This window comes from Danio rerio, chromosome 3 (genome assembly GCF_052040795.2).
Source record: "Danio rerio strain M-AB ecotype USA chromosome 3, GRCz13ab, whole genome shotgun sequence".
Classification (NCBI taxonomy): Eukaryota; Metazoa; Chordata; class Actinopteri; order Cypriniformes; family Danionidae; genus Danio; species Danio rerio.
This window is the reverse complement of record NC_141023.1, coordinates 16232859-16256235: the sequence shown is the minus strand read 5'-3', so window position 1 is coordinate 16256235 and position 23377 is coordinate 16232859. Positions and strand designations below refer to the sequence as shown.

Sequence of the window (23377 nt, the reverse complement as noted above, 5' to 3'; positions counted from 1 at the left end):
GTGCCTGGAACGCAACTGTGATCGCTTCACTTTCATATAGAACAGACAAAAAGCTCCAAATGTCTTTGTAAGCAGCACCGGTTGCTTTCGCTTTGAACAGATTATTAATTGGCCTTAACCATGATCATCCACAGTATGTTTTTCACCTGCTTTCTTTTGCTTACGGTTATTTTCGTTTAAATGGTTTAATTACCTTTTTTTTTTTTACAGCAACATTGCTTTAATATGAGATTAACTCTTCATTTAAGTGTAGTTAACTGGTGATCTGAGAGACATTAGCCAGGACAGATTACTGTGCATATTTTTGATACATGACAATAATTATTTTTAAAAGTCCATTGTTTTTTTCTTAGTTTCGTTAAATAAATAGTATACAGCTATATTTAGCTTGTTTTGACACATTTAAAATTTGTGGCTAAGAAATAATTAACTGTTGGTGTGATCAGATATACATTTGGTAAATCCTTTGAGTTCTGAAAAGTCATGCGAGATAAAGACTAATTGCAGTAGTACACTACAAATAGGACAAAAATCTAAATCAAGTAATTTTAGCATGTCAAAGTCATATATATGCATATAAAAAATGTTTTTCAACAGCAAAATTGTGCCTAGTGAAAATACAAAGTGGCTAATAACGTTGGAAAACTACTAGCCGCAGTGGCTGGTGATCAAAAAAGTTAATGTTGAGCCCTGGTTACAACCCAGCTTCAACTCACTTTAGGTTTAAAACAAGCCTAAATGACTCATTTAGTTCGATTAGGTGCGTTTAATTAGGGTTGAAACTATACTGTGCCGAGCTGCGGCCCTCCAGGAACTGAGTTTGACATCTGTGTTCTAAGGGGTTGCCTGACATGAAGCAGAGCCTTCTATACAAGACTGAAGGGCTTTATTATGAAAAACAAATGAAGAAACACCTAGATGTACATCATCTTGTCATCATCTTACACACACTCAAAAAAATGATATGTTGGCGTTAATTAACTTTTTTTTGTCCACTGGTTCCACGTAACCGAGTTAAGTTACCTTTAAGAAAGAATATTAATTTTAGTGAACTTATGTTAGTTACATAAAAGGTAATGTAATGTTGTTTAGTTCAATCAACGTAACATTTATAATTTAGCTTTAATCAATGTAGTTATTTAGGTTCAATTATTCTAAAATTGATATTGTTATGTTTAACCAAATAAAAAAAACATTTTCCGTTTCATTGAGTTTATTCAATAGCATTTTTACAGATTTACACATTTTCCAGCAATAAAATGATTGTCAAAATCCAAATACTGTCTTTATCTGCATCTTCACTTATTACAATAAAGTTAAAACATTAATACTAATAAAATAATAGTAATACAAGTATGAAATAAATTGAAAACAATAAATGATTTTAAAAATATGCTTACGACTCCGCCCACCGTGTCGACCTGAGGTAACGATTTCGAAACGACGATGGACAACACTGACCATAGCGTTGCTGTACACTGCCTCGGGTGCCTGACAGTTCAGGAGGACCTCTCAGGGCACTTGAGGCAGGTCTGCATGAGCGGCGCTGAGGAGGCCCTGGTCCTGGAGGAGGTGGCTCATGCCTTGGAGTCGCGCGCCAGGTTTGTCACAGAGGGGAGGGTGGTAGGCCTGGCGGAGGTGCGGGGCCTTGTGCAGGAGGACCCCACCTGCAGCTCCTTGGCCAAGTACTTCGGGGCCAAGGGCTTCCTCGTCGCGGAGCAGCCCATTACACTCAGCAGCGGCAGCAAAAGTCCATGTCCGTCCACTATGGAGGCGGATATGGCTGAGGTCTCCCGTCGCCTCGGCCAGCGGTGCGAGCTGCCTCCCAGGACCCAGACAGATTTTTGCACCTTCTGCGTTGCCACTCTAATGTGGCTACACCGTCTGGGTCCTGGAAGCGTCAGGGAGCTTAGGGTGCAGGAGTGGCTGGGCAGGCGGCCAGAGGGAGAGGCTGTAATCCTGACGCTTCCCGAGAAAACCGTGAGCCTGAGCCGGAAAGAGGAGGAGTGGTTGGAATGCTATTACAGGCACATCCGGCCGCTCTGCCTTAGGGCTCGGGCTCTGGGGGCAGAGGACAAAGGATGCTTCTTCCTGGGAGCGTCAGGACTCCCCCTCACTAACCCCAGCCAGGACGTCCTGCGCCTGAAAGCAAAGTACGTCAAGAGGCAACCCGCGCCGCCCGCTACCACCGCTGCCATGTCTTCTCCTCCGGCTCCAGCTTCGGCTTCTCCTCCAGCTGCACTGTCTCAGCCACCTGCTCCACCTGGCGAGAAGAGGCCGTCCACCTCTGGCCTGCAGCCCCCTCCATTGCCTCCGCCTCGTTATTGGGGGGCTTTTCAGGACAAGTTTCCGGTAGGCTTGGGTGGGAAGCCCCCTAGTAGGGCGGAGGCAGCCGCGATCGGGTTCACCGACCGTGGCTACTACCATCACTGGAGGGGGGAGCAGCTCGGAATCCGGACGCGCCATCTCCTTGAGCGGTGCAGCGACCGGAAGGGCCGGAAGCCTTCCCTGGCCCGGGTGCAGAGTGCCATTAGGGCCGAGACTGCATGGACCACCGACGTGCCGACGGTGGACGGCGTCCTGGCAGAGTGGTAGCTCTCGAGGGTGCTGTCCGCCGTCACCAGCAGCTGGTCATGTCGGTGGTCCAGAGGTCTTGGAAAGGACTGGAGATCCAGACCGTTGGGGACAAAGGCGGAGGAGTCGTCACCACCATGCCCTTTAAAAAAGGAGAAATTATTTGTGATTACCATGGGGAGGAGTTGTCCCACGAGGAGGGCTTAAGGAGACGGGAGGCCCTCTCCCGTGTCTCCTCCTCCTACATGTATTTCTTTAAAGGGCTTGGTGGGAGGACCCTTTGCCTGGATGCCCAGTCCTGGCCCTGCCCCTGTCACCCGGGCATGAAAACCTTCGGAAGGCTTATGAACCACTCCTGGCACCGCAACAACGTGCGGCCCTTTGTGAAGCTTCTAACGCTGCCACAGGGGCCACGGGAGTGCGTTCCATTCCGCGCCCTTCGGGACATCTCCATGGGGGAGTAGCTGCTGCTGGACTACGGCGTTAGATGGGGGTCCTTCCGAGGAGAAGGCAAAAACTTAGATTGGCTGGACGACTGGGCGCGCAAGTCGCATTAAGAAGCATTCTTAATTCTTAATTTTTTTGTATAATTAGCACATCTTGGGTGTATCGCCTTTTCTTGTTGATTTGCTGAATGTGTCCTCAATTGTAAGTCACTTTAGACAAAAGAGTCTGCTAAATGTTAATGTAACTAGTGTAGATTCATAAGGTGGTGTTGCACATCAAGGTTTGCGCTTCATCATGCCCAGCATCCTAAAAAAAGTCAGGTAAAAAAAATTAAAATTTACCAACAGATCAAAGGAGAAAGGAGGAATTGGTTTGAGGAAAATACAAAAATGTTTAAAAAAATAAAATAGCTTACCATGTACTCCCTCACTTAGGGGCTTTGAGGATGCATTCACACCTTTTTTCCACTGGTGATGTTCTAAATAACATGAAATGACAATTAGTAATTTACTATATAATTAGTAGTTAAAATTACTAGTAATTTTTACTGTACATCATTTTAATGTGTGTATAGGCATCTAAAGGCATAGTACCTGGATGATCCACAGTCTCCTCAGCCAGATATGGGACTTTAGAGGTTGAGCTGTAAACCTGTGTGGGAGAAAATAGATGTGAGTGAGCAAAGATATAAAATATAATAACATACATAGCAAACTACTAAACTTAATTTAAACGTGTTAGATGACCAAACAAATAAGCTTACATTAAATATGTCATCATGCTAGATGTCATCCTATTTAAGTGTCACATATGCTTGTCAAGATTTTTTTTTTTTAAGTTAACAGGCTTGAATACAATTAAATAATAAATAACAATGTGCCAACACCACATTTTAATTAATATTATGCAAGTTATCAAAACTGGCATTCAAACTCGACAAACCGCTTGACACTCATTTAAAATAAAGACTATCAAATCAAATAAAAAAATCAAATCACTTTTATTGTCACATTATCAGCAGCACGTGTGCTATGATGAGTGAAAAGCTTGCCTTAGACTATTCTAACATGACTATTCATTACTACCAACGTTAGCAACTTTATTTTAGGGGAGTAAATATATACCAAGTATAAAATTTCACAGGAATGCAAAACAAACTATACATTTATCTGTCTATAATGTGGAAAAGACACAGGGAACATGGCAACTACACACAAACACAACATAGTATTACAAGAGAGTACATTTATGATTCAAATGTTGTCACAGCCTCAGTATAAATACATAAAAAGTAAAAAAAATCTCACCTGTGTGTCCACATTGGGGAAAGCTTTGTGCACGTTCGCAATTAGTACTGTAATCTTCATCTTTTGATTCCCATAATATGGCGCCGAGCTGAGAGTGATCGTTGTGGTTTGAATCTTCTTACTTCCTGTGTTGTTTTGAAACTGCGCATGTGCAGATATTACTCCACCTATTGACCAGAAGCAACACAACTCCCTTTCATTCATGTTACATAAGCAAGCTGTTTAAAATGTGAAAACTTACTTTTTCTATTTTTTTCCAACACAACACATAAGCTAATTGTTTAATTTAAACATAGTTACATTCTTTGGTCCAACTAAAGCCATAATTAATTTTTTTGAGTGCAGATACTTGTCCGCAGAAGAATGAGACACAAAACATTGATTTGAGCTGTGTTAGTTTTCTAATTCTTGCATATTAAATTAGTATATAAAATATAAATATTTAAAAAAAATCCTTCTTTGATGTATAATATATACTCACTAAGAGTCAAGATGGTTCAAAGGACCCTGATGAGTCGGCGTTATTAGTTTCAGCGGTTATTAACTTGGGAAGATCATATTTTGTGACTTTGTGATTGAGCAGTCAGAATCAAGTATTCCAGAAAGACCTATAAAAAAATAATAATAAAATCAGTGTTGTTTCATCGTAATATTACAGAAATATCCTGTAGCTGGTTTACAGACACACTCACCGGCTATGTTACTAGTACTGCATTAGACCCTAATTTGCCTTAGAACTGCCTTCATGGCATAGATTCAACAAGAGACTGAAAATATTACTGAGAGATTTTGCTCCATATTGACATGATAGCCTCACGCAGTCGCTGCAGATTTGTCAGCTCCACATCCATTATGTGAATCTCCCATTCCACCACATGCTAAAGGTGCTCTATTGGACTGATGTCTGGTGACTGTGGAGGCCATTTGAGTAGTGAACTAATTACTAATTGCCACGTATAAATATATATATATAAAAAAAAAATAAAAAAAATAAATATATATATATATATATATATATATATATATATATATATATATATATATATATATATATATATATATATATATATATATATATATATATATATATATATATATATATAAACAGTCTGAGATGATTCCCGCTTTGACATGGTGCATTATCCTGCTGGAAGGATTCTGTGGTCATAAAGGGATGGACATGGTCAGCAACAATACTTACTCAGGTAGGCTGTGGTGTTGACACGATGCTCAGTTTTGTGTGATGGCCCAAAGTTTGTCAAGAAAATATCCCCCACACCATTACGCCACCACCACCAGTCTGAACCGTTCACACAAGGCAAGATGGAGCCATGCTTTCATGGTGTTGACGCCATAATTCTGACCCTACCATGTTCAAAGTCACTTGAATCACTTTTCTTCCCTATTCTGATGCTCGGTTTGAACTGCAGCAGCTTGTCAGGACCGTGTCTACATGCCTAAATGCATTGAGTTGCTGCCATGTGATTGGTTGATTTGAAATTTGCGTTAACGAGCAGTTGGACAGGTGTATCTAATAAAGTGTGCATTAATAAAATTATATATAGCATTCTTAATTATAATTGATAGAAAAAATTAAGTTGATCTGACACCATTCAGGTACCAATAAGAAACAAGGACACCTTATCAGTTTAATACAAAAATGATCATTTATTTTCTTCAGTATCTTGCCAGGCATGCCAATAATACATATAAGTAGTCCGACCGGACACAAGTGCAAACTTTTTATAAGCACAGCTGGTTAAAAAAACAAAACAAAAAAGAAAACAAAGATCTACATTAATATTACAATTTATTTTCTCATATTATTTATAAAATAGCACAACAGTAGAAAAATACTTTTTTTTTTTACATTCCTTTCTTTAACATAAAAACTATACAATAAATCAAAGCCTTATTTTTATATGCTCTGTTCTTCTGAACATGCAAACACATCTCTCCCACAATGGTCCGAAAATCTCTTAGTCAGCCACAAAATATTACTGACAAGTTGGAAAATTTCCCTCCTCGATGCCCTTCCAGACATTCAAAAAACAACACAGAGAAGATATTAAAACACCAAGGCAAAAACAAACAATGCCCTTCTAAAACAACAAACACACAGGACATTTGTGCAATTATAGCAAACTTGTTATGAATAAGAACAGGAATGAATACAAGCAGTGGTGTGAGAAACCAAACACACAGTGACTGTACGAATTAACCTGTGCTTGTTGGGAGACTTTAATACACGTTTTGTTTTTTTCCCCACCAAAAGTGCTAGAACGAAAGTAGTCTGTGAATCTGTTTGTAAAGAATCAGAATGAAGATGTCCATATACAGTCCAGAGGAAAGAGGCAGCATCGATTCTTCATTGCATATCATAACACGACAGTCCCAACGAAGAGCGATGAGGAGACAAAGATCGTTGGTTTCCTTCCTCAGATGCAGCAGGCACTTCCAGAGAAGACTTCGACTTTGAGCGAGTTCAGACAGCAGAGAAGGTGTGATCCACTTTAAAACCAGAAACGGTACATTACTGCGATCTGAGGAGTTCACAACCTCAAACAAGAGCCTTATTTAAAGAAACAGATCACCAAAAATAGCATTTTTTTGAACTCATGCTTCACTTTTCTTCTGTTGAACACAAAAGAAGATCATTTGAAAAATGCTAAAGATCTGTAACCATTGACTTCCATGGAATTTGTTTTTCCTACTATGGAAGTTACAGATCTTTATCATTTTTCAAACCCTCTTTTAAACAATGACTTTTATAAAATTAGTTTTTCCTAATATGTACGTCAATGGTTACAGGGTTATCATATTTCTAAATATCTTCTTTTGTGTTTAACAAAAGAAATCACATCATACAAGTTTGAAAGTCTCTTGAGGAAGAGGAAATCATAAATAATTCACTTTTGGGTGAGCTGTCCCTTTAAGAGCTTAAAATCTCAGATCTGTTTTAGACCCACACACACATGCGCTTTCTGTGGTCATCACATTCATAAATCTGGACGGTTACACACCCCACACAATCTGACGACGCTGATGTCCAGTTTAAACTAGACCGTATCAGTTTATTTTCTGTTCCTCAGATTCTGTGATTAATAGATGAGCTCTTGTATTTCGGGATGAGGAGAGAAGGGCTCTGTGAAGCTGAAAGTGTCCCGGCCTGTTTTTAGCTCCCCCTGACCGGGGCAGGTTGGATATGAAGGCAGGATGAGCAGTTCTGGGGATGGGACGGGGCTTTCGGGCTCTGATTCGGACTGACTGGCTTCCTGCTCTTCGAGACAAGTGTCTACTGTCTGGTGGAGAGAGTCTAGTCTTAACCAGGAGTGATTTAAACACTGCTCCACGGTTGAGCGCTTTCTGGAGAGACGGAGAGAAAGAAAACACAACTGTTAAACACTCTGATTTATTGAATGACTTTTAGATGTGCAACATAAGATTTATTCAGATTGCACAACATATAAACAATGACTGGTCAATATAAATATCTTAAAGTAAACATTTGTAGTATGCAATTCAAAAAACTTTTTCAGTTATATATACACACATACATACAACGACTAAATAATAAACTATAAATAGTTAATTGTTGATAGTTATGAATTATTCATCATTATCATCATCATCATTATCATTATTATTATCATCATTATAATTCTTCTTATTATTTTAAAAATAATAAATAAATAAATAAATTACTGCTAAGTGCTAAATAATGAACTATGAATTTTAGGTTATAATTATTATTATTATTATTATTATTATATTAATAACTATTAATTGATATTTAATTAAGAATTGAATGATTTAATTAACTAGTAAATGGATAAATAAATCATAATAAAAGCATTCATAAAGAGAGGTCGTATGAAAAAATTAAAAATAAAAAAAACAAATCGATCAAACCTAAAAGTATTAAGAAAATATGAAGACTATGCTAGTATTGATGATTTCTTCAATTAGACTGAATCAATTATTATATTTATTATAACAACAACTATTATTATTATTATTATTATCATTTTTTTTATTATTATATTTTCATTATTTATTCATTTCACACAGACACATCCACACAAAGTAAAATTAAATGAAAATGAAAGTTACTTCCTTTGCAATTACCTAAAATAATAAGAGCAAAAAAATTTGGCAAGTTTAAAAAAAATCATTTAATTAACTTTAAGAATCCTAAAATAAACAAATAAAAGTGTAAAAAAAAAAAAACTCACATACAAATATACATTTATGTTTTTTCTGAAAACTTATTAAAGACCTACAAATTAATTAATACAGTGCTCAACATAACTGAGTACAGCCCATTTTGAAAATGAATATTTGTATCCTTTTCACAGTGACTACAGGCAATGTATTTTGATGCATTTAAACAAAACAGACTTATTTAACAGATATATTTATTAAAATAATATTTTAGTCACCAAACATATTTAGAAATTGAAAGATAATAAATTAAATTGCAAAAATAAATTACAACTAAATTTTTTATTTAGCTTCTTTTGATTTTTCCTTTTTTTTTAAATTTGTATTTAGTATTTTTCTATAACATAAATTTGGGTGTACTAGTTTTTTGAACTGTTATTTTGTTAGATTAGCTCCAGATTTGGCTTTAGTACTGACTTATCTAATATATATGCACAAACATAATATTGTATAGCTTCCTATTAAAAATATGAATTTAAAAGAGAGATTTGAGAGGGGTGCCGAGCACTGCATTTTTCTTTCTTTTGAGCATATTTGCATTAAATGAACAAAAACTGCAAGCATTTAAAAGACCTCAAGAGCCTTTTTGCCTTCTCCATCAATCCTCGCTCACGCTGAAGTTCCCAGCTTTTTTTTCCTTCTCCAATTACTCACACTCTAAGGAATTTTTTCCACATAGCTTCAAGCTCTCATTTTTCCTCTCCTGCTTTCTCAGTGCCGATGATCTACACGCATTAAGTTTTATGGGGTGCAGATTACGGTCCTGGATCAGAATCTGTGCTACTATCGGTTCCTGTCTGGATTGCCATTAGTTACAGACCAAAAAAATTAAAATACCGCTTCCACCGTTCATCAGTCGCAGCAAAAAAACACTCAGAGATGTGGGAAACCAGTAAGACTGCAAGGATCATTTGGCTGTGTATTCTAAACCGAGGTCATTACCATTTAATGAGAGATTGAGGAGTGAGATTACACGTCAGTCAGGTTATGTAACAAAACAAAACACCCTCGAGCGTCTCTCTCTTACCTGGGGTTTTTGATGAGTAGAGACTGGATGAAGTTCACTGCGAGGTCAGAGATGCCCTGGAAGACATCCTGCGAGTAGTCCACGTTCACCTGCGAGATGTTCAGGAAGGTCTCCTGCTTTTCCTCTCCCAGAAAAGGAGACTCGCCAGTCAGCATCACATATGTCAGTACCCCAATGCTCCTGTAGGGGAAACGAAGAGGAGACACCGATCAGTACAGCAATGACCTAAATATATAAAAAGTTTATCTAAAAAAAATAAATAAAATAAATAAAAAGTTTAAGACCTTTTGTATATATCTATATGAAATGATATATATAGGATGATAATAATAATAATAATAATAATAACAACAACAATATTATTAATAATAATAATAATAAATATATAATTTAAATAAACAATTTAAATAATAAAATAATTGTATTTTAATAAAAACAATAAATAAATAAATAAATGTTTGAAATGCATAATAATAATAATAATAATAATAATAATAATAATAAAAGCTATTAATTAATAAATGATTATTTAAAATGTATAATAATAATAATAATAATAATAAATAAGAACAATGCATAGGTAAATAATAATAATAATAATAATAATAATAATAATAATAATAATAATAATAATAATAATAATAATAATAATAATATAATTCATATTAATAAAAAAAGGTATAATTAAAAATGTGTAATAATAATAACAAAACTACTACATATTTAAATTTATATTTAATAAGAACAACAACATTAATAAATCATAACAATAATATTCTAATTTATATTAATAATAAAAAAAATAAATGATAATTTAAAATCTATAATAACAACAAAAACATTTATAAATACATCATTTAAATAAAATATTAAAATGGTAATAACAAAAGGTTAACACTAAAAACAATTAATAAATAAATGGCCATTTTAAAACATTGACTAAAAAAATATACCTCTTTAACTCTAATTAATAAAAGATATGAAAAAAGGAACAATGCATGTGATGAGCACATATACGTGAGAACATTCCAAGAACTGCTATCAGAAGCTAATAAACGGATCATACTGACAGATTTATTATACAACTAGATTACACAAATGCTTTATGCAACTCATATCTGCTTTTATAGGCCCATTTAGCGTCACTTTTTTATCTGCTTTTATAGGCCCATTTAGTGTTAATTGACTTTACATAAAGCTTTAATATGCGTGTCAAACTGATGGACTCTGGACACTTAAAAAGGTCAACTTACCACATGTCAGTAGCTGTGCTGATGGGCTCATAGTCCAGGATCTCAGGAGCTGAAGAAGAGAGAGAAAGAAACAAATGTCTTATGATGCTTCACAGCTTGGCTTATTTATATATTAAAAATAACCCATGTTGAGGGATATTGTAGGGACAGTTCTCTTAAATTTACTCACTCAAGTGGTTATAAACCTTTATGAGTGTCTTTCTTTTGTCGAACACAAAAGTAGATATTTTGAAGCAAGCTGAAAACCTGTAACCACTGACTTCTAAATAATATGAAAGTCAATGGTTGCAGGTTTTCAACATTTTTCAAAATATCTTCTTTGTTGTTCAACAAAATATAAAAACTTATAGGTTTGAAACAAGTCAAAAGTGAGTTAAATTATTACAGAACTTTTTTTTCGGGTCAACTATCACAAAAAAAAAAGTAGTGTTATAAACATCCTGTCAACACATATATAGCATAGACATGGCTAGCAAACATTTCCTGTTAGATCTTTACTAGTGAAGGGAGTCACGACTATGTCAACACTCGTGTGAAGTTTCACTAGTCCTACACATGCTTTCGTTTCACCCTTCCTCTTTACTACACCGAGTCTTCACCTTTACTCTGTATTCTGTAAGCGCAGGAGGTTTTGCAAATAAGGGCTATTCAACTCACCCACATATTCAGGAGTGCCCAGGATCTCCCGAACCTCTGACACGCTGTCCACCCGCCGAGATAAGCCGAAATCCACGATACGGATGTCACCCAGCGGCTGAGCGCTCGTCAACAGGATGTTCTGAGGCTGGAGAAGACATTAAGAGTATGAGAGAATAGAAACTATGTATGAATTACAGCTTCCCTTACAAACACAACATGCACTTCAAAGCCTCGTCTACACTAATACACTGTTGTTTTGTTTGGAAATGCATTTTTTTCTTTCATTGTAAACACTGAGACAGTTGCTGTGTCGAAATATAACAGTATTTGAATGAATAGTGTGTGGGATCTAGGAGGAGTACAAATTGAAAGTGCAGAATCTAATGGCTAAATTGGCTACTTTAATTTGCGAGTCGGATGCAAATAGAGTTAGAACTACAAACATGAGATTATAACTTTAAAACTACAAACATGGTGGATGTGCAAGATTGACGCTTAAGTGAAGAGTCTAGGGTTAAAGGGTTTAAACCAGAGATGCCCAAACTGGGACCCACGGGCCAAACTTGGCCCATGGTAACCTTTGCTTTGGCACACCATCCCATTTGAGAAGAGAGGGAGAATGTTGGTAAGGTTAGGGCCATTGCCTTCAACAAAGCTTGTCATTTCTAATTTTAACGTAACCTCGTCTACACTAATACACTGTTGTTTTGTTTGGAAATGCATTTTTTCCTTTCATTGTAAACACTGAGACAGTTGCTGTGTCGAAATATAACAGTATTTGAATGAATAGTGTGTGGGATCTAGGAGGAGTACAAATTGAAAGTGCAGAACTGTCATTTCTAATTTTAACGTAACCTTCTATTTGTTGGTTTAATTGTTGAGATAAGAAATAAAATGTATAATTAAATTTTCCAATTAAATGTTGTGCATGAATTGAATTTTAACAACTGTAAGGATCCTCGACGAGCAAGTGCATTCAACGTATTTAGCATTGTAAATGGTATTGTTTGCTTTTATTGCAAGACGTTCATTATAAAAAGTAAAATATATATATATAAAATTATTAATATAATTAGTATTTTTTTTAAGCAAATTTATTTTAAAATATTAATAAATTAGGGAATTACCATGGCAACCTTAAATGTAACAGTTTGGTTTAACTTCGGCCCATCACCCTCAATCAAGTTTGGTTTTTGGACCTTTATAAGAAAGTTTGGGCACTCCTGGTTTAAACAATTAATATCAAATAGGGCCGAACAACATATGATTTGAACATCGATATTGCAATGTGTGTGCCTGCAATAGTCACATTGCATGATTAGATTATTATTAAAGATTAAAAGATAGAGATGTTAATAATTGTTTGTTTATTATTATTATTATTTATACACAGATGACTATTTTATTGTACATTTGATTTGTTCAATTTCTGTACTTGAATAATGTTACACTCCCCAGATAAACGTAAAGGACTGTTTTTGTTTTTTACTTTTGCTTGTTCTTTCATTCATTTTCTTTTCAGCCTAGTCACTTTATTAAACAGGGGTCACCACAGCAGAATGAACCGCGAACTTATTGAACTTATATTCAATGCAGCAGATGCTCTTTCAGCTGCAACCCAACACTGGGAAACACTCTCACACACTCACATGCTACTTTTGCTTGAAATTTATTATAGTTTATGCAGATCCACTGCACAAAAAAGACTTGATAATAGCAGTCAATCTAAACAAATGAAATCTTCAAATGTTTAACTCATCTGCTAAAATCATACTCGTATTGCAATATTTATCACAGCAAAACAAAATATCGAGATTTTTTTAATATCTAACCTAATGTTAGAATGTTAACACGGTTAACAAATTCATCTGCAACGTCATCATGAAGGTTATAAAAACGCATTTAGTCAATGACTGCTGAATGCATAAAGTAGATGCATTCAATGTCTTGGGATTAAAGACTTGTGAATGGCAGATTAGTGTGCTGATGCATCTCCAATACAGGAGAATATGTTGGTCAGTTAATGATCAAATAGTTTGTCCCAAAGCTTGAATACTCTCAAAAGGAGTACTTTTTCTCTCTCTCTGCAATAAGAGTGCATACTTTTAAGATGTATGAGAACAAGTATGAGAATTGACAGCATGTGCATTAGTTCCCCCCCCCCCAAAAAAACAATATTCAAAGTGGCATTTTTAAATGTTAAAATAACTTTTTTTAATTGGGTTTTAACTGAATCTAATAGTTGCACATAAACAGTACCCATTTTTAGCACCATGTTTACTGTAAATCAAAAGGTTTCAACCTCAAGTGCATGCCTGATGGTTCATTTAAATCAGGGGAAGGCTTTCCTTTAGTACAATATCCGTAGGCACAAAACTATCAGGCGTGAGATGCCAAACTAGAGCCTTTCAAAGCTTTTTTACACACACCTGAACAGCTAAACTTGATGAAATTAGAAACATTACAATTACTGCCAACCTCTGGGCGCCATCATAACAACAGAGTCAGTTTAAACATGTCTGGTTAATTATCTGAAATAAGAGCGCTATCAAAAGTCATTCGGTCCCATTATCACTCCTGCATATGTTATCTAACATCTTTGCTGACCTCCACCTCATGCTGTTACATAATAGATATTAATCAAACCAAAAAAAAAAAAAAAAGAAAGAAAAAACAACCCAGACTCTACTGTAGCTAGAATAGAACAGAAGGGAAACTATTTGTAGACAACCATTCTTAGTTACGCCCAAAAACAGGGACATAAAACAAATCCATTGATTATGGAGTGTTGATATTTGAACAAAAATGCAGTATTCAGATTTCAGATATCAATTTTTCAACTTAACTGATTTAATTTAATCTTACATTAATGAAGTTAGTCAAAATAAGGTTTTAAAACATTCCAGGCCTTGGGTGGCTTCACCATTATGGCTACAAAACAAGCATACACTCACCGGCCACTTTATTAGGTACACCTAATTAGTACCGGGTTGGACCCTTTTCAGAACTGCCTAAAGCTGCGGTCACACTGGGCTTTTCCTCCCATAGACTTCCATTTATACGTACGCGAATGCGTCAGACTGGAAACGCAGGGTCATGCATCTAGTTCAAGCTTGGTGAACTCTGGCCTGCGAAATCGCATCACTTGACTGCGTGAGACCAATCAGGGATCAAAACATGACCTCTCAGGACAGAAATTTAAAACATGGAGCAATCGATCGCTTTTTAAATGTCTAATAAGCTTGTTTAATCTCGGTCCTTTTCGCAGAGACATATACGACAGAATATTGCTTGCTCAAACTCTAATGTAATCGCAGCTTTAATCATTCGTGGCATAGATTCAGTAAGGCAATGGAAATATTTCTCAGTGATTTTGGTCTATTGTTGACATGATAGTTTCATGCAGATGCTGCAGATATGTCTCCCGTTCCACCACATCCCAAAGGTGCTCTATTGGATTAAGATCTGGTGACTGTGTAGGGCATTTGCGTACAGTGAACTCACTGACATGTTCAAAAACCAGGGTGAGATGATTCACGCTTTATTTTATCCAATTTTGGTGATCCTGTAAGAATTGTAGCCCTAGTTTCCTGTTCTCAGCTGACAGGAGTGAAAATGCCAGTAGATAAGCAGTTTCTGAAATACTCAGACCAGCACATCAACCATGCCACGTTCAAAGTCACTTAAATCACCTTTCTTCCTCATTCTGATGCTCGGTTTGAACTGTAGAGGATCATCTTGACCATGTCTACAGTTGCTGCCATGTGATTGGTTGATTAAAAAAAATTGCGTTAACGAGCAGTTGGACAGGTGTACCTAATAAAGTGGCCGTTGAGTGTACAGACACAACACGAAGCCTAAAACTCACCTTCAAGTCCAAATGAACTATGTTGTTTTGATGGAGACAGGACACGCCCATCAGAATCTGCCTAGCCAATCGGATGACATCTTTCTCTGTGAAAGCCTCGTCATTATCGGCAACGCACTGATTGAAAATTTCACCTCCGGCAGCACTAAAAAAGGCAGACAGACATTGAGAGGATTACAATGCAGCTCTCAAATATAACACATTCAATTCATAGTTCCAAAAAAATACTAATTTAATAAATATTTCTACGATTCGAGATATAAAAACACACCTCGATGCAACCTGTGAACCAGTCTCAGACGCAAGGGTGAGTTGTGTGAACAGTCTCATCAGGATTTGCCATATCAACCATATAATGATCTCAAAAAATAAAAATAACTCCAACAACTCATCATAATTACCCAGAAATTAACAGCACACATACATACACCACCCACTTCGATATGTTTGAAGCCTATGCCAGGTGTTTGTGCTCATAAATACAGATTATAATTGGGCTTCTCCAGAAAGATGGATAATTATTGAAATTACAGAAGACTTTTGGGTACCAGCAGACGGGGTGGATCTTCACCCTTGCATAACCGTGGCGAGGGTTACCATGACCATGAGGATTTGCAGACACATTCTTCTTTGCCCGATGAAAGACCGGGAAAATCAAGGCCATGTGTAGTGGATTTCAGGCCGCACACACACTCTGTCCCACAAACACTCATGTACATGCTTTTTATCTACAGTAGAGAGCCTGTATGTATTTGTGCGTGCGGTGTCTGTTACATAACAGTTAAAGCCAGCTGTATAAATAGGGAATTCTTGGTATCTCTTATCAGATGATCCACTCAAGGCTTATAAAAGTAAGGACACTGGGATATTGGGAACCTTTTGGCCCCCTTTAATCAAACCCATCACAACAACTCGCGCCTTCAACCCTAATGGAACGGACCCTCCACTCTAAATTCCCCCTAAAGTCACAGTTCTCCGAAGTAACAGCAGCAGAACAAACCCAGAAGAGCTCTGCTAATGTGCAGGGTCAAGTCCTCGCTGCCTTTCATGTACGGGACAACATGTTTTGGTTTGGTTGTGCGTGTGAGAGTGAAAATTTGAAGCATCTATAAAGTGGTTCCATGGACTGACTCAGATTTATGACAGTCTCAAGAGCAGCAGCCATTGCGTAAACCAAGCCCTTGTGCACACGAATACGTTTCTCGTTTGGAAAGAGGAAAATATGCATTTGCATTGAACTTATGCTAACACTAAAATGAGCTATTGATTATAAAACAAAGATCTGTGAGTGCTATTTAAAAACAGTAGCTGCATTCGAAAAATGCAAACTAAAAATATGCCTACATTTTGCAAAAGCTATATTGCAATATGAAAACCATCACAAGCTGGGTTTCTATCACTGAGTTAGTGTGCATTTTAAAGTATCACATAAGAAACGATTGTATGTCAATGGCAAATAAAAAAAAAAAAAATCTTAATGCTTAATCTTAACAAAAAAAAAAAAAAAGTTATGCTCACTTGTGGTGGTTTTTGACTTAAGCAAAAAAGGGTTCCTGCAAATATGGAAAATGGAAAAAACGTTTGTCAAATAAACTGTAGTATAGGGTTGTCACTATACTGGAATTCGGTATCAATCGATACTGATACTGATGTCCATCCATTTCCCGCTAACATTTGAGCGCTATTGAGCGCATTCTTAAACATTCGTTCACCAGACTCACTGCTGCTTACTGAGTGCAAACATTGATAGACTGAGCATTTTAAAGTCACGTCAATCAGCTGGTTTGTCTATAAGCTGACATACAACTAATCCGCTGATGAATCGTGGCTTTAAAATGCTCCAGTGTCCCTGTATCTGTGGTTACACTCAGTAAAAAGTGGTGAGTTCAGTGAACTGATGAGCTTCACGGCAAATCACAGTCATTTCTGTTGAGCACGTGAACAACGGCAAATCAGTGGTTTAAGAATGTGTTCAGTAGCGCTCAAATGTTAGCGAGAAATGGACGCTTTAAAATTTCAGGATGAATTGGTACTAAATTCCTGTATTGTTCAACCCTCCATTCCGTTTTTTGTTTACTGTTGGTTGCTAGGTTACCAATACAACTGTCAGCCACTCTAACAACTTAATGGAAACGCACCTAATTTGAAGTGAGATTTTTTCTCTTTTTGCGAACTTTAAATAGGATGGAAACCTAGCTACTCTATGAAAATTCGACTTGGGCTAAATTGTACACAATTCGTACTGTTGAGATCCCGTTTTTTTATTTTAATTATCTACCCAAATCCTGGTGATCTAATAAATGAGATGAATGCCAACACATTTGACACGGGAAATGCAAGGTTTTGGTTTTGAAGCCAATGTGGAGCGAAGACAAAATCTTGTTGTTCAAATAAACTGTTTCTGGAACAGAAAGCAGGCATAAAATCATGCTCATCCGCTACCCAAGACCACCAAGAGCACAGGAGAAGATGAGAAGTACTGTAGTAGTTGGACGTAAAATGACTTTGGTAATGCTTTCCAAAGCAATCTATCTTCGAGTCAAGCAACAGCAATTCACATCCATGATTTAGGTTGGCTGCATTCATACCTGCTAACGACTACAGCAGAGTTTGGAAAATTGCTTTCACACCAAGCAAATGGACAGTGTGCTCCAAACAGATCTTCACTGAATGCACTAATGGTTTCATTATTACAATTAAAGTTTGAAATCCTTTATGTGCTTATAAAGAAAAGCAGTGGAATTCATCCGATCTTCCGAAAACAAATGAAGCGTTGTACTCTGAACTGTCTCTAATAAGAGTGAGCTGTCAAAGACTCTACAGGTGCCAGATGTCTTGTTTTTCTGGATTTTTGGGGGGAGGATTTAAATGGGCTGAACTAAAAGCAGTTAGACACTGTTCATCTGCATCAGTCAAAAGGACTTAAAGCACCACTGAACAGCCTAATTTAGAGACTTTGATCAAGCAGATGGGGAAAAACAAAGCAGATAATGAAGATGAAGACTTGTGGCAGACTTACATAAGAGCTTATCTAGAGAGATAAATGTCATACTCAGAGAAAAGGAGGGCTTCGTTTCATTTCATTTCATTTAAAGAATGAAAAACAGATCAGTGCAGTAACTTGACTAATTTTTTTAATGTTTTGAGAAAGACTGCATCAGATAAACTCTGCCATGGTGGTTGCTGGTTTTTCAGGATCCAAACAAAGAGACCACTTCCTTTGGTCTCCATTCAATTCTGTGGCTGACTGCTTATACAGCTTAGACAAATGTTAAAAGTTAGTCAAATAATGCTTTTTAGAATGGTCATAACATTTTCATATACAGTGGGTTAGACTAATTGGAGTACTAGTTGGGCATATTAGCTCTTAGATACTTAACGTCTATTAAAAAGTCTATATAAGCCATGTTTATTTTGCTAGCACTAAATCCACAGTCCAAAAAGTCAAAATATTACATCTGACTTCAGTGGTTCAACTGTAATCAACAAAGCTCCAAAAACACTTGTGCGACAAAAGTTTATAAATACAATTGTACAAAATGCTCCAAGAACACAAATGCAACAACTTAAAACGTATATAATTATATATTTGTTTTTTTAAACTATCGTTTTCGTACATGTCAGACCAGGGTGTGCATTTGCTACAGGCCTGACGTCAAACATCAGTGAACAAAGTCATTTATTTTTAATAGTATTTTTTTTTCTTTGGTGCATAAAAATGTTCTTGAAGCTTCATATGATTGCAGTTGATCTACAAAGTCTCATGGACGGTAATGACAATGTTTTTAGATGCTTTTCTGGACTTTGAACATCTCGCAACTTATTTTGGGGGTGAACTAACTATTTAACTGGTCTGTAACTTGATTTGTCCCAATTTAATCCCTCATGCAGCCAAAAAAAAAAAAAAAATCCTAAAATAAATTTACTCCACCAAAAACATAGATGTGTGTCCCTAGAAAAAGCAGCGGCTAGTGTGTTTATGTAAGAGAGTCATTGCGGACATTTCACCACAAATTTGTGTGGGGTGTCCGTGTATGTTTGGTAAAAGTAATTATGACCTTTCTTATTCTTAGTCTTACAATAGCTTGGGTTTAAACTTTAAGACAGCAAAGAATGGCAAGAATTGGGTTCGTTTCTGACAACAGAGGATGTGGTGCGTTGCACATGCAAGCGTGTCGCGGCTCTGCTTTTAGAAGAAAAGCCACAGGAAATGGAAATTAAAGCGTCTCTTTCTGTCTGTCTCTGGGGTTTAAACTGGTTTTACTGCTAAACCTGCCAATGTCAAGTTTAGGGATTTAACTAACAACAGATAATTGGAGTAAAAGTAAGTGTATGCATTATTACCTACCAAACCAGACACATTGTTCAGACAGTGAAGATGTAAACATGCTAAATAGAGAAAAATAGAGCTGAAACTTCCACATTTTAAACAATTTTTCTTTTATATTTGAAAAATAGGATTAATATACATAAAAACAACTAATTCTAATGTTTATTTAAACATATATATGCATGTAAACAGATCAAGACCTTGACTGATGGGGCTGAGCTTGCAAAACGAAAAACAAGCGTTGGCTTCCTTATAAGGTAAATCTACTGACACCAGTTGCTTGCACACATACCAATGTGCGTGCTTTGACAGTCTGACACACAGCTGTCTTTTCAGAGGATGTGGTTCATTGGTGGAGCATTTTTTTTTATTTTTGTGGCTAGCTACCTTTGAGAAACAGAAGCAGATGTAATCAACCTGTTCTCAAAACCTCCGTCATTCAACTCATCAGCATCCTGCCTGTCTGATCCACACACAGTCTGCAATAACAGGTTGCTGATGTGAAGCTGATTTCAGGAGGAAAAACACATGAAATGCATTCAAGAAATGAAGGGGGGAAAAATAAGGGAGATTTGAATGACAGATACACTGATTATGAAAAGCATTTAAAACTTAATGACCTGTCATTTCCTCCTCTTTAGTGACGTTTATCAGCAACTGTGTTACTGGAAGAGCAAGAATAGTGTGATTGCACTTCTGCTGACAATATCTAGTAAGCTATTTTCTCACAAATGGTGAGTTAAATAAATAATTAGCTAAAAAATAAAATAAAAATAAAAAAAGAACATTTAGTCCTGTTTTTATTTTGCACATTATGAAAAATTTAATAGAAATTAGAACTTTAAAAGAGACATTTCACCCAAAAATGAACATTTACTCAGCATTTAGTGGTTGCAAACCTTTATGGGCTTTTTAATTCTGTTGAACATAAGATATTTTGAAGAATGTTAAAAACCTGTAATTAACTTTCATAATAGGAAACGAATACAAATGGAGGCCAATGGTTACTGTTTTTCAACATTTTACAAAAAAATCTTTGTTTGTTTTCAAGATTCGGGTGAGCTGTTTCCCTTTAAAAGAGACCAAGAATCAAACTGTTTTGCATTTTTTTGGTCTTACAGTGAAAGTCTTTAGTTTCAAATAAATAAATAAAAAATGTTTATGTATATAGTGTTTTTACCATGCAGAATATGTTAACAAAAATAGAAAGTAAATTATCTATTGACCTTATTCTTCAATGCTGAAGTGTGCTCGTTTTTGCAATGATTTTAGAACTTCTGATTCAGTTGCCTATGGAAAAAAACGACTAGGAACAAGTAGTTTTCTGCAAACAAGTTTGTTCATGACTATAAAGACAAAGTAGAATACAAGCAGAAAACATCAGTTTGCAATATCAATCAGCATAACGAGTCGTTTTAACGTCTAAAAAATAATAAAAGTGAATGACACAGGAAAAAAAATAATTTCAAATAGCTGCACACGCTTGTACAAGAAGAATAAGGTCATTACCTTTACTTTTTCGGATCAACTAAAGCATTGATAAGCCAAATTAGTGATCCTTAATTTTAAACCTAAAGCTGTGAAGCTTCAGTAATGTCAGGTCTGGGTGTCTGACTAAACATCTTCTCCAATTTCGAAAAATTGAGCAGAAAATTACAAGGCAATGAAAAACAGTTTGATTTTGGCAAAGCTGCTGTGTGGTCAGAAAATAAAAGCTGCACTCACTTCTTTTTGTGAAGCGTTCGCATTTGACCTTTCACGAGAAGCAAACCCTAGAACACCACATTCTCACTCGGGACTTTATGCATTTCTTACTTCAATTTTGTGTGTGTGCATGCGTGTGTGTATTGTACTGGAACATTCACATACTGGGTTAAAAGAGAACTAGTTCAAACTGTGGTCTGTGGTTAGGCGTCCCAAAAGGTATTGAGAGAGATGCAAACTGCAGTGCAAACACAAGCAAGAGTTCTGAAAAAAAAATCCTGTTTTGATTTGCCCGCTGTGCCATTTCTTTGGGCCTGTAATTCTAATCTTCAAAAGCCCTGGGGACTGAATAACCAAATTACAGTGCGCAACGTCCAAGTCATCATAAAACACTTCAGGGTCAGGGCATGCTGCTACCAGAGCAGGGCAAGTAAGTAACGAGTTACATGTAATCTGGATTACGTAATCAGATTCCAATAGTCAAGTACTTGTAATTAGAGTAATTGGATTACATGGTTACACAAAATAACTTTTATATTTTTACATAAACCTTATGCTTTATGTTTGATGATTTTCTCTGACACGATCCTATGCACCTTTGCTGTTTTTAGGTAATGTACTATTAGATAAAAACATTAGTAAAATAAGCCGGATTTCTATTATGTAAAGTTTGATTTCTAAATTGACTTAATTTTAAGTTAATGTTTTAAAATCGTGAGATGTAACATATTTAGTGTTACTATTAGAAACAATGACAAAGATATATTAGTGGTACATTTTTTGAAATATTAACCGTTCATTTACCGCAATTAAAAAGTCAAGGCTCTTCTTGGTGATAAACAATGAAATAAAAATAAAAGAGACACGGTTGCCCAGTGGTTAGTACTGTCGCCTCACAGCAAAAAGAACGCTAGTTTGAGTCCCGGCTGGATCAGTTGTCATTTCTGTGTGGAGTTTGCATGTTCTCTTCGTGTTCGCATGGGTTTCCCCCCAGTCCAAAGACATGCGCTATAGGTGAATTAAATAAACTAAATTGGCCATAGTGTGTGTGTGTGAATGTGAGTGTACGGGCGTTTTCCAGTACTGGGTTGCAGCTAGAAGGGATGATGAATAAAAGGACTAAACCGAAAGAAAATGAATGAATGAATTATATATTATATTAATCAATTTTGCTATAATATATATATATATATATATATATATATATATATATATATATATATATATATATATATATTAAATGGTCGTATATATCGTAACTATATCGGCCGTCATCCTTGAATCAACCTCCATCATTGCAAGCTGCTCGCTTTTCTGTCTGTTCCACTGCTCTGTTGGTTAGATGTTTGCTCCAACTTTCTTTTGTAGTATAAAGCGCATCAAAACAGCCAATCTCCACCACAGGATGTCTAATCGCATCTTTGCATTGACTTGAAGTGTAAATCACTCGTGCTTCATCTGCATTTACTTACTGCACAAGCTGCAACACATTTTCCACCACTCTCACGTAATGGTCAAATAGTGAGGGGGCAGGTGAGACGAAATTTTTGCGAGAGACACTCAAATACATCACGTGCGCTGCGTATGCAATGTCTACAAGTCATATAAAACTACTAATTGCAAATCAAACTGAAATAAATATAATTTGATTATATGGTTTGGAATTGGATGTTTTATAAGATTATTTACGTTTTTTCACGATTAATTTGAGTTTAAAATATTGCATGATCGTGGAATCGTGAAAACCTAGGGGGTCTGATAAACATGGAATATAAAAAAAGATGTTATTTTGCTACAGACTACCATTTTTGTCATATGAATTGTACTTTGGAATAAAGTAACGGATTACGTTACTTACCCAGCTCTGGGATCTCATTTATTAATGTGGCGTACTCACAAAAGAGGGGTGGAGAGTACGCTACTTCCCAGGCAAAAGTTGTGATCAAGGTTTTTTTTTTTTAATTGATGGCCGAATGTGCGCCGCTGTAAGTTAATATTGACTGG

The 23377-nt window shown here is 36.2% G+C and overlaps 4 protein-coding genes across 4 annotated transcripts in view; 2 read left to right on the top strand and 2 right to left on the bottom strand.

Annotated features, from left to right (window-relative positions):
- Positions 1 to 1195: 1195 nt before the first annotated feature.
- Positions 1196 to 4574, bottom strand: LOC147845568 (uncharacterized). The gene is made up of 4 exons (XM_087244148.1): positions 4329 to 4574; positions 3615 to 3672; positions 3437 to 3499; positions 1196 to 3327 (listed from the first exon to the last, which is right to left on the bottom strand). The coding sequence occupies exons 1-4, from the start codon at positions 4530 to 4532 to the stop codon at positions 3314 to 3316; spliced, it is 339 nt and encodes a 112-aa protein (XP_087100274.1). The 5' UTR covers positions 4533 to 4574; the 3' UTR covers positions 1196 to 3313.
- On the top strand, positions 1345 to 2595 carry LOC147845570 (uncharacterized). Its single transcript, XM_087244146.1, has one exon. The coding sequence runs from the start codon at positions 1447 to 1449 to the stop codon at positions 2593 to 2595; it is 1149 nt and encodes a 382-aa protein (XP_087100272.1). The 5' UTR covers positions 1345 to 1446.
- LOC147845569 (N-lysine methyltransferase KMT5A-like) lies at positions 2634 to 3038 on the top strand. The gene has a single exon (XM_087245482.1). It carries the CDS (start codon positions 2634 to 2636, stop codon positions 3036 to 3038), a length of 405 nt encoding a protein of 134 aa, XP_087101608.1.
- A 1398-nt stretch (positions 4575 to 5972) lies between the features above and the next one.
- The window catches only part of stk17al (serine/threonine kinase 17a like), a 30921-nt gene continuing 13516 nt past the window's right edge, over positions 5973 to 23377 (bottom strand). Inside the window, 5 exon segments of the mRNA NM_001077729.1 lie at positions 5973 to 7694; positions 9580 to 9759; positions 10833 to 10881; positions 11490 to 11616; positions 15340 to 15484. Coding sequence (NP_001071197.1) covers positions 7430 to 7694; positions 9580 to 9759; positions 10833 to 10881; positions 11490 to 11616; positions 15340 to 15484 — 766 coding nt within the window. The 3' untranslated portion in view covers positions 5973 to 7429.

Excerpts from the sequence above, each read along its gene's own strand:
- LOC147845570 (XM_087244146.1), top strand. The coding sequence starts at position 1,447 with ATGGACAACACTGACCATAGCGTTGCTGTACACTGCCTCGGGTGCCTG.
- LOC147845569 (XM_087245482.1), top strand. The coding sequence starts at position 2,634 with ATGTCGGTGGTCCAGAGGTCTTGGAAAGGACTGGAGATCCAGACCGTT.
- LOC147845568 (XM_087244148.1), bottom strand. The coding sequence starts at position 4,532 with ATGAATGAAAGGGAGTTGTGTTGCTTCTGGTCAATAGGTGGAGTAATA. Across the intron at positions 3,673-4,328 it reads TCCCCAATGTGGACACACAG|GTTTACAGCTCAACCTCTAA; the intron begins GTGAGATTTTTT and ends TCTCCCACACAG. Across the intron at positions 3,500-3,614 it reads GGAGACTGTGGATCATCCAG|AACATCACCAGTGGAAAAAA; the intron begins GTACTATGCCTT and ends CATGTTATTTAG.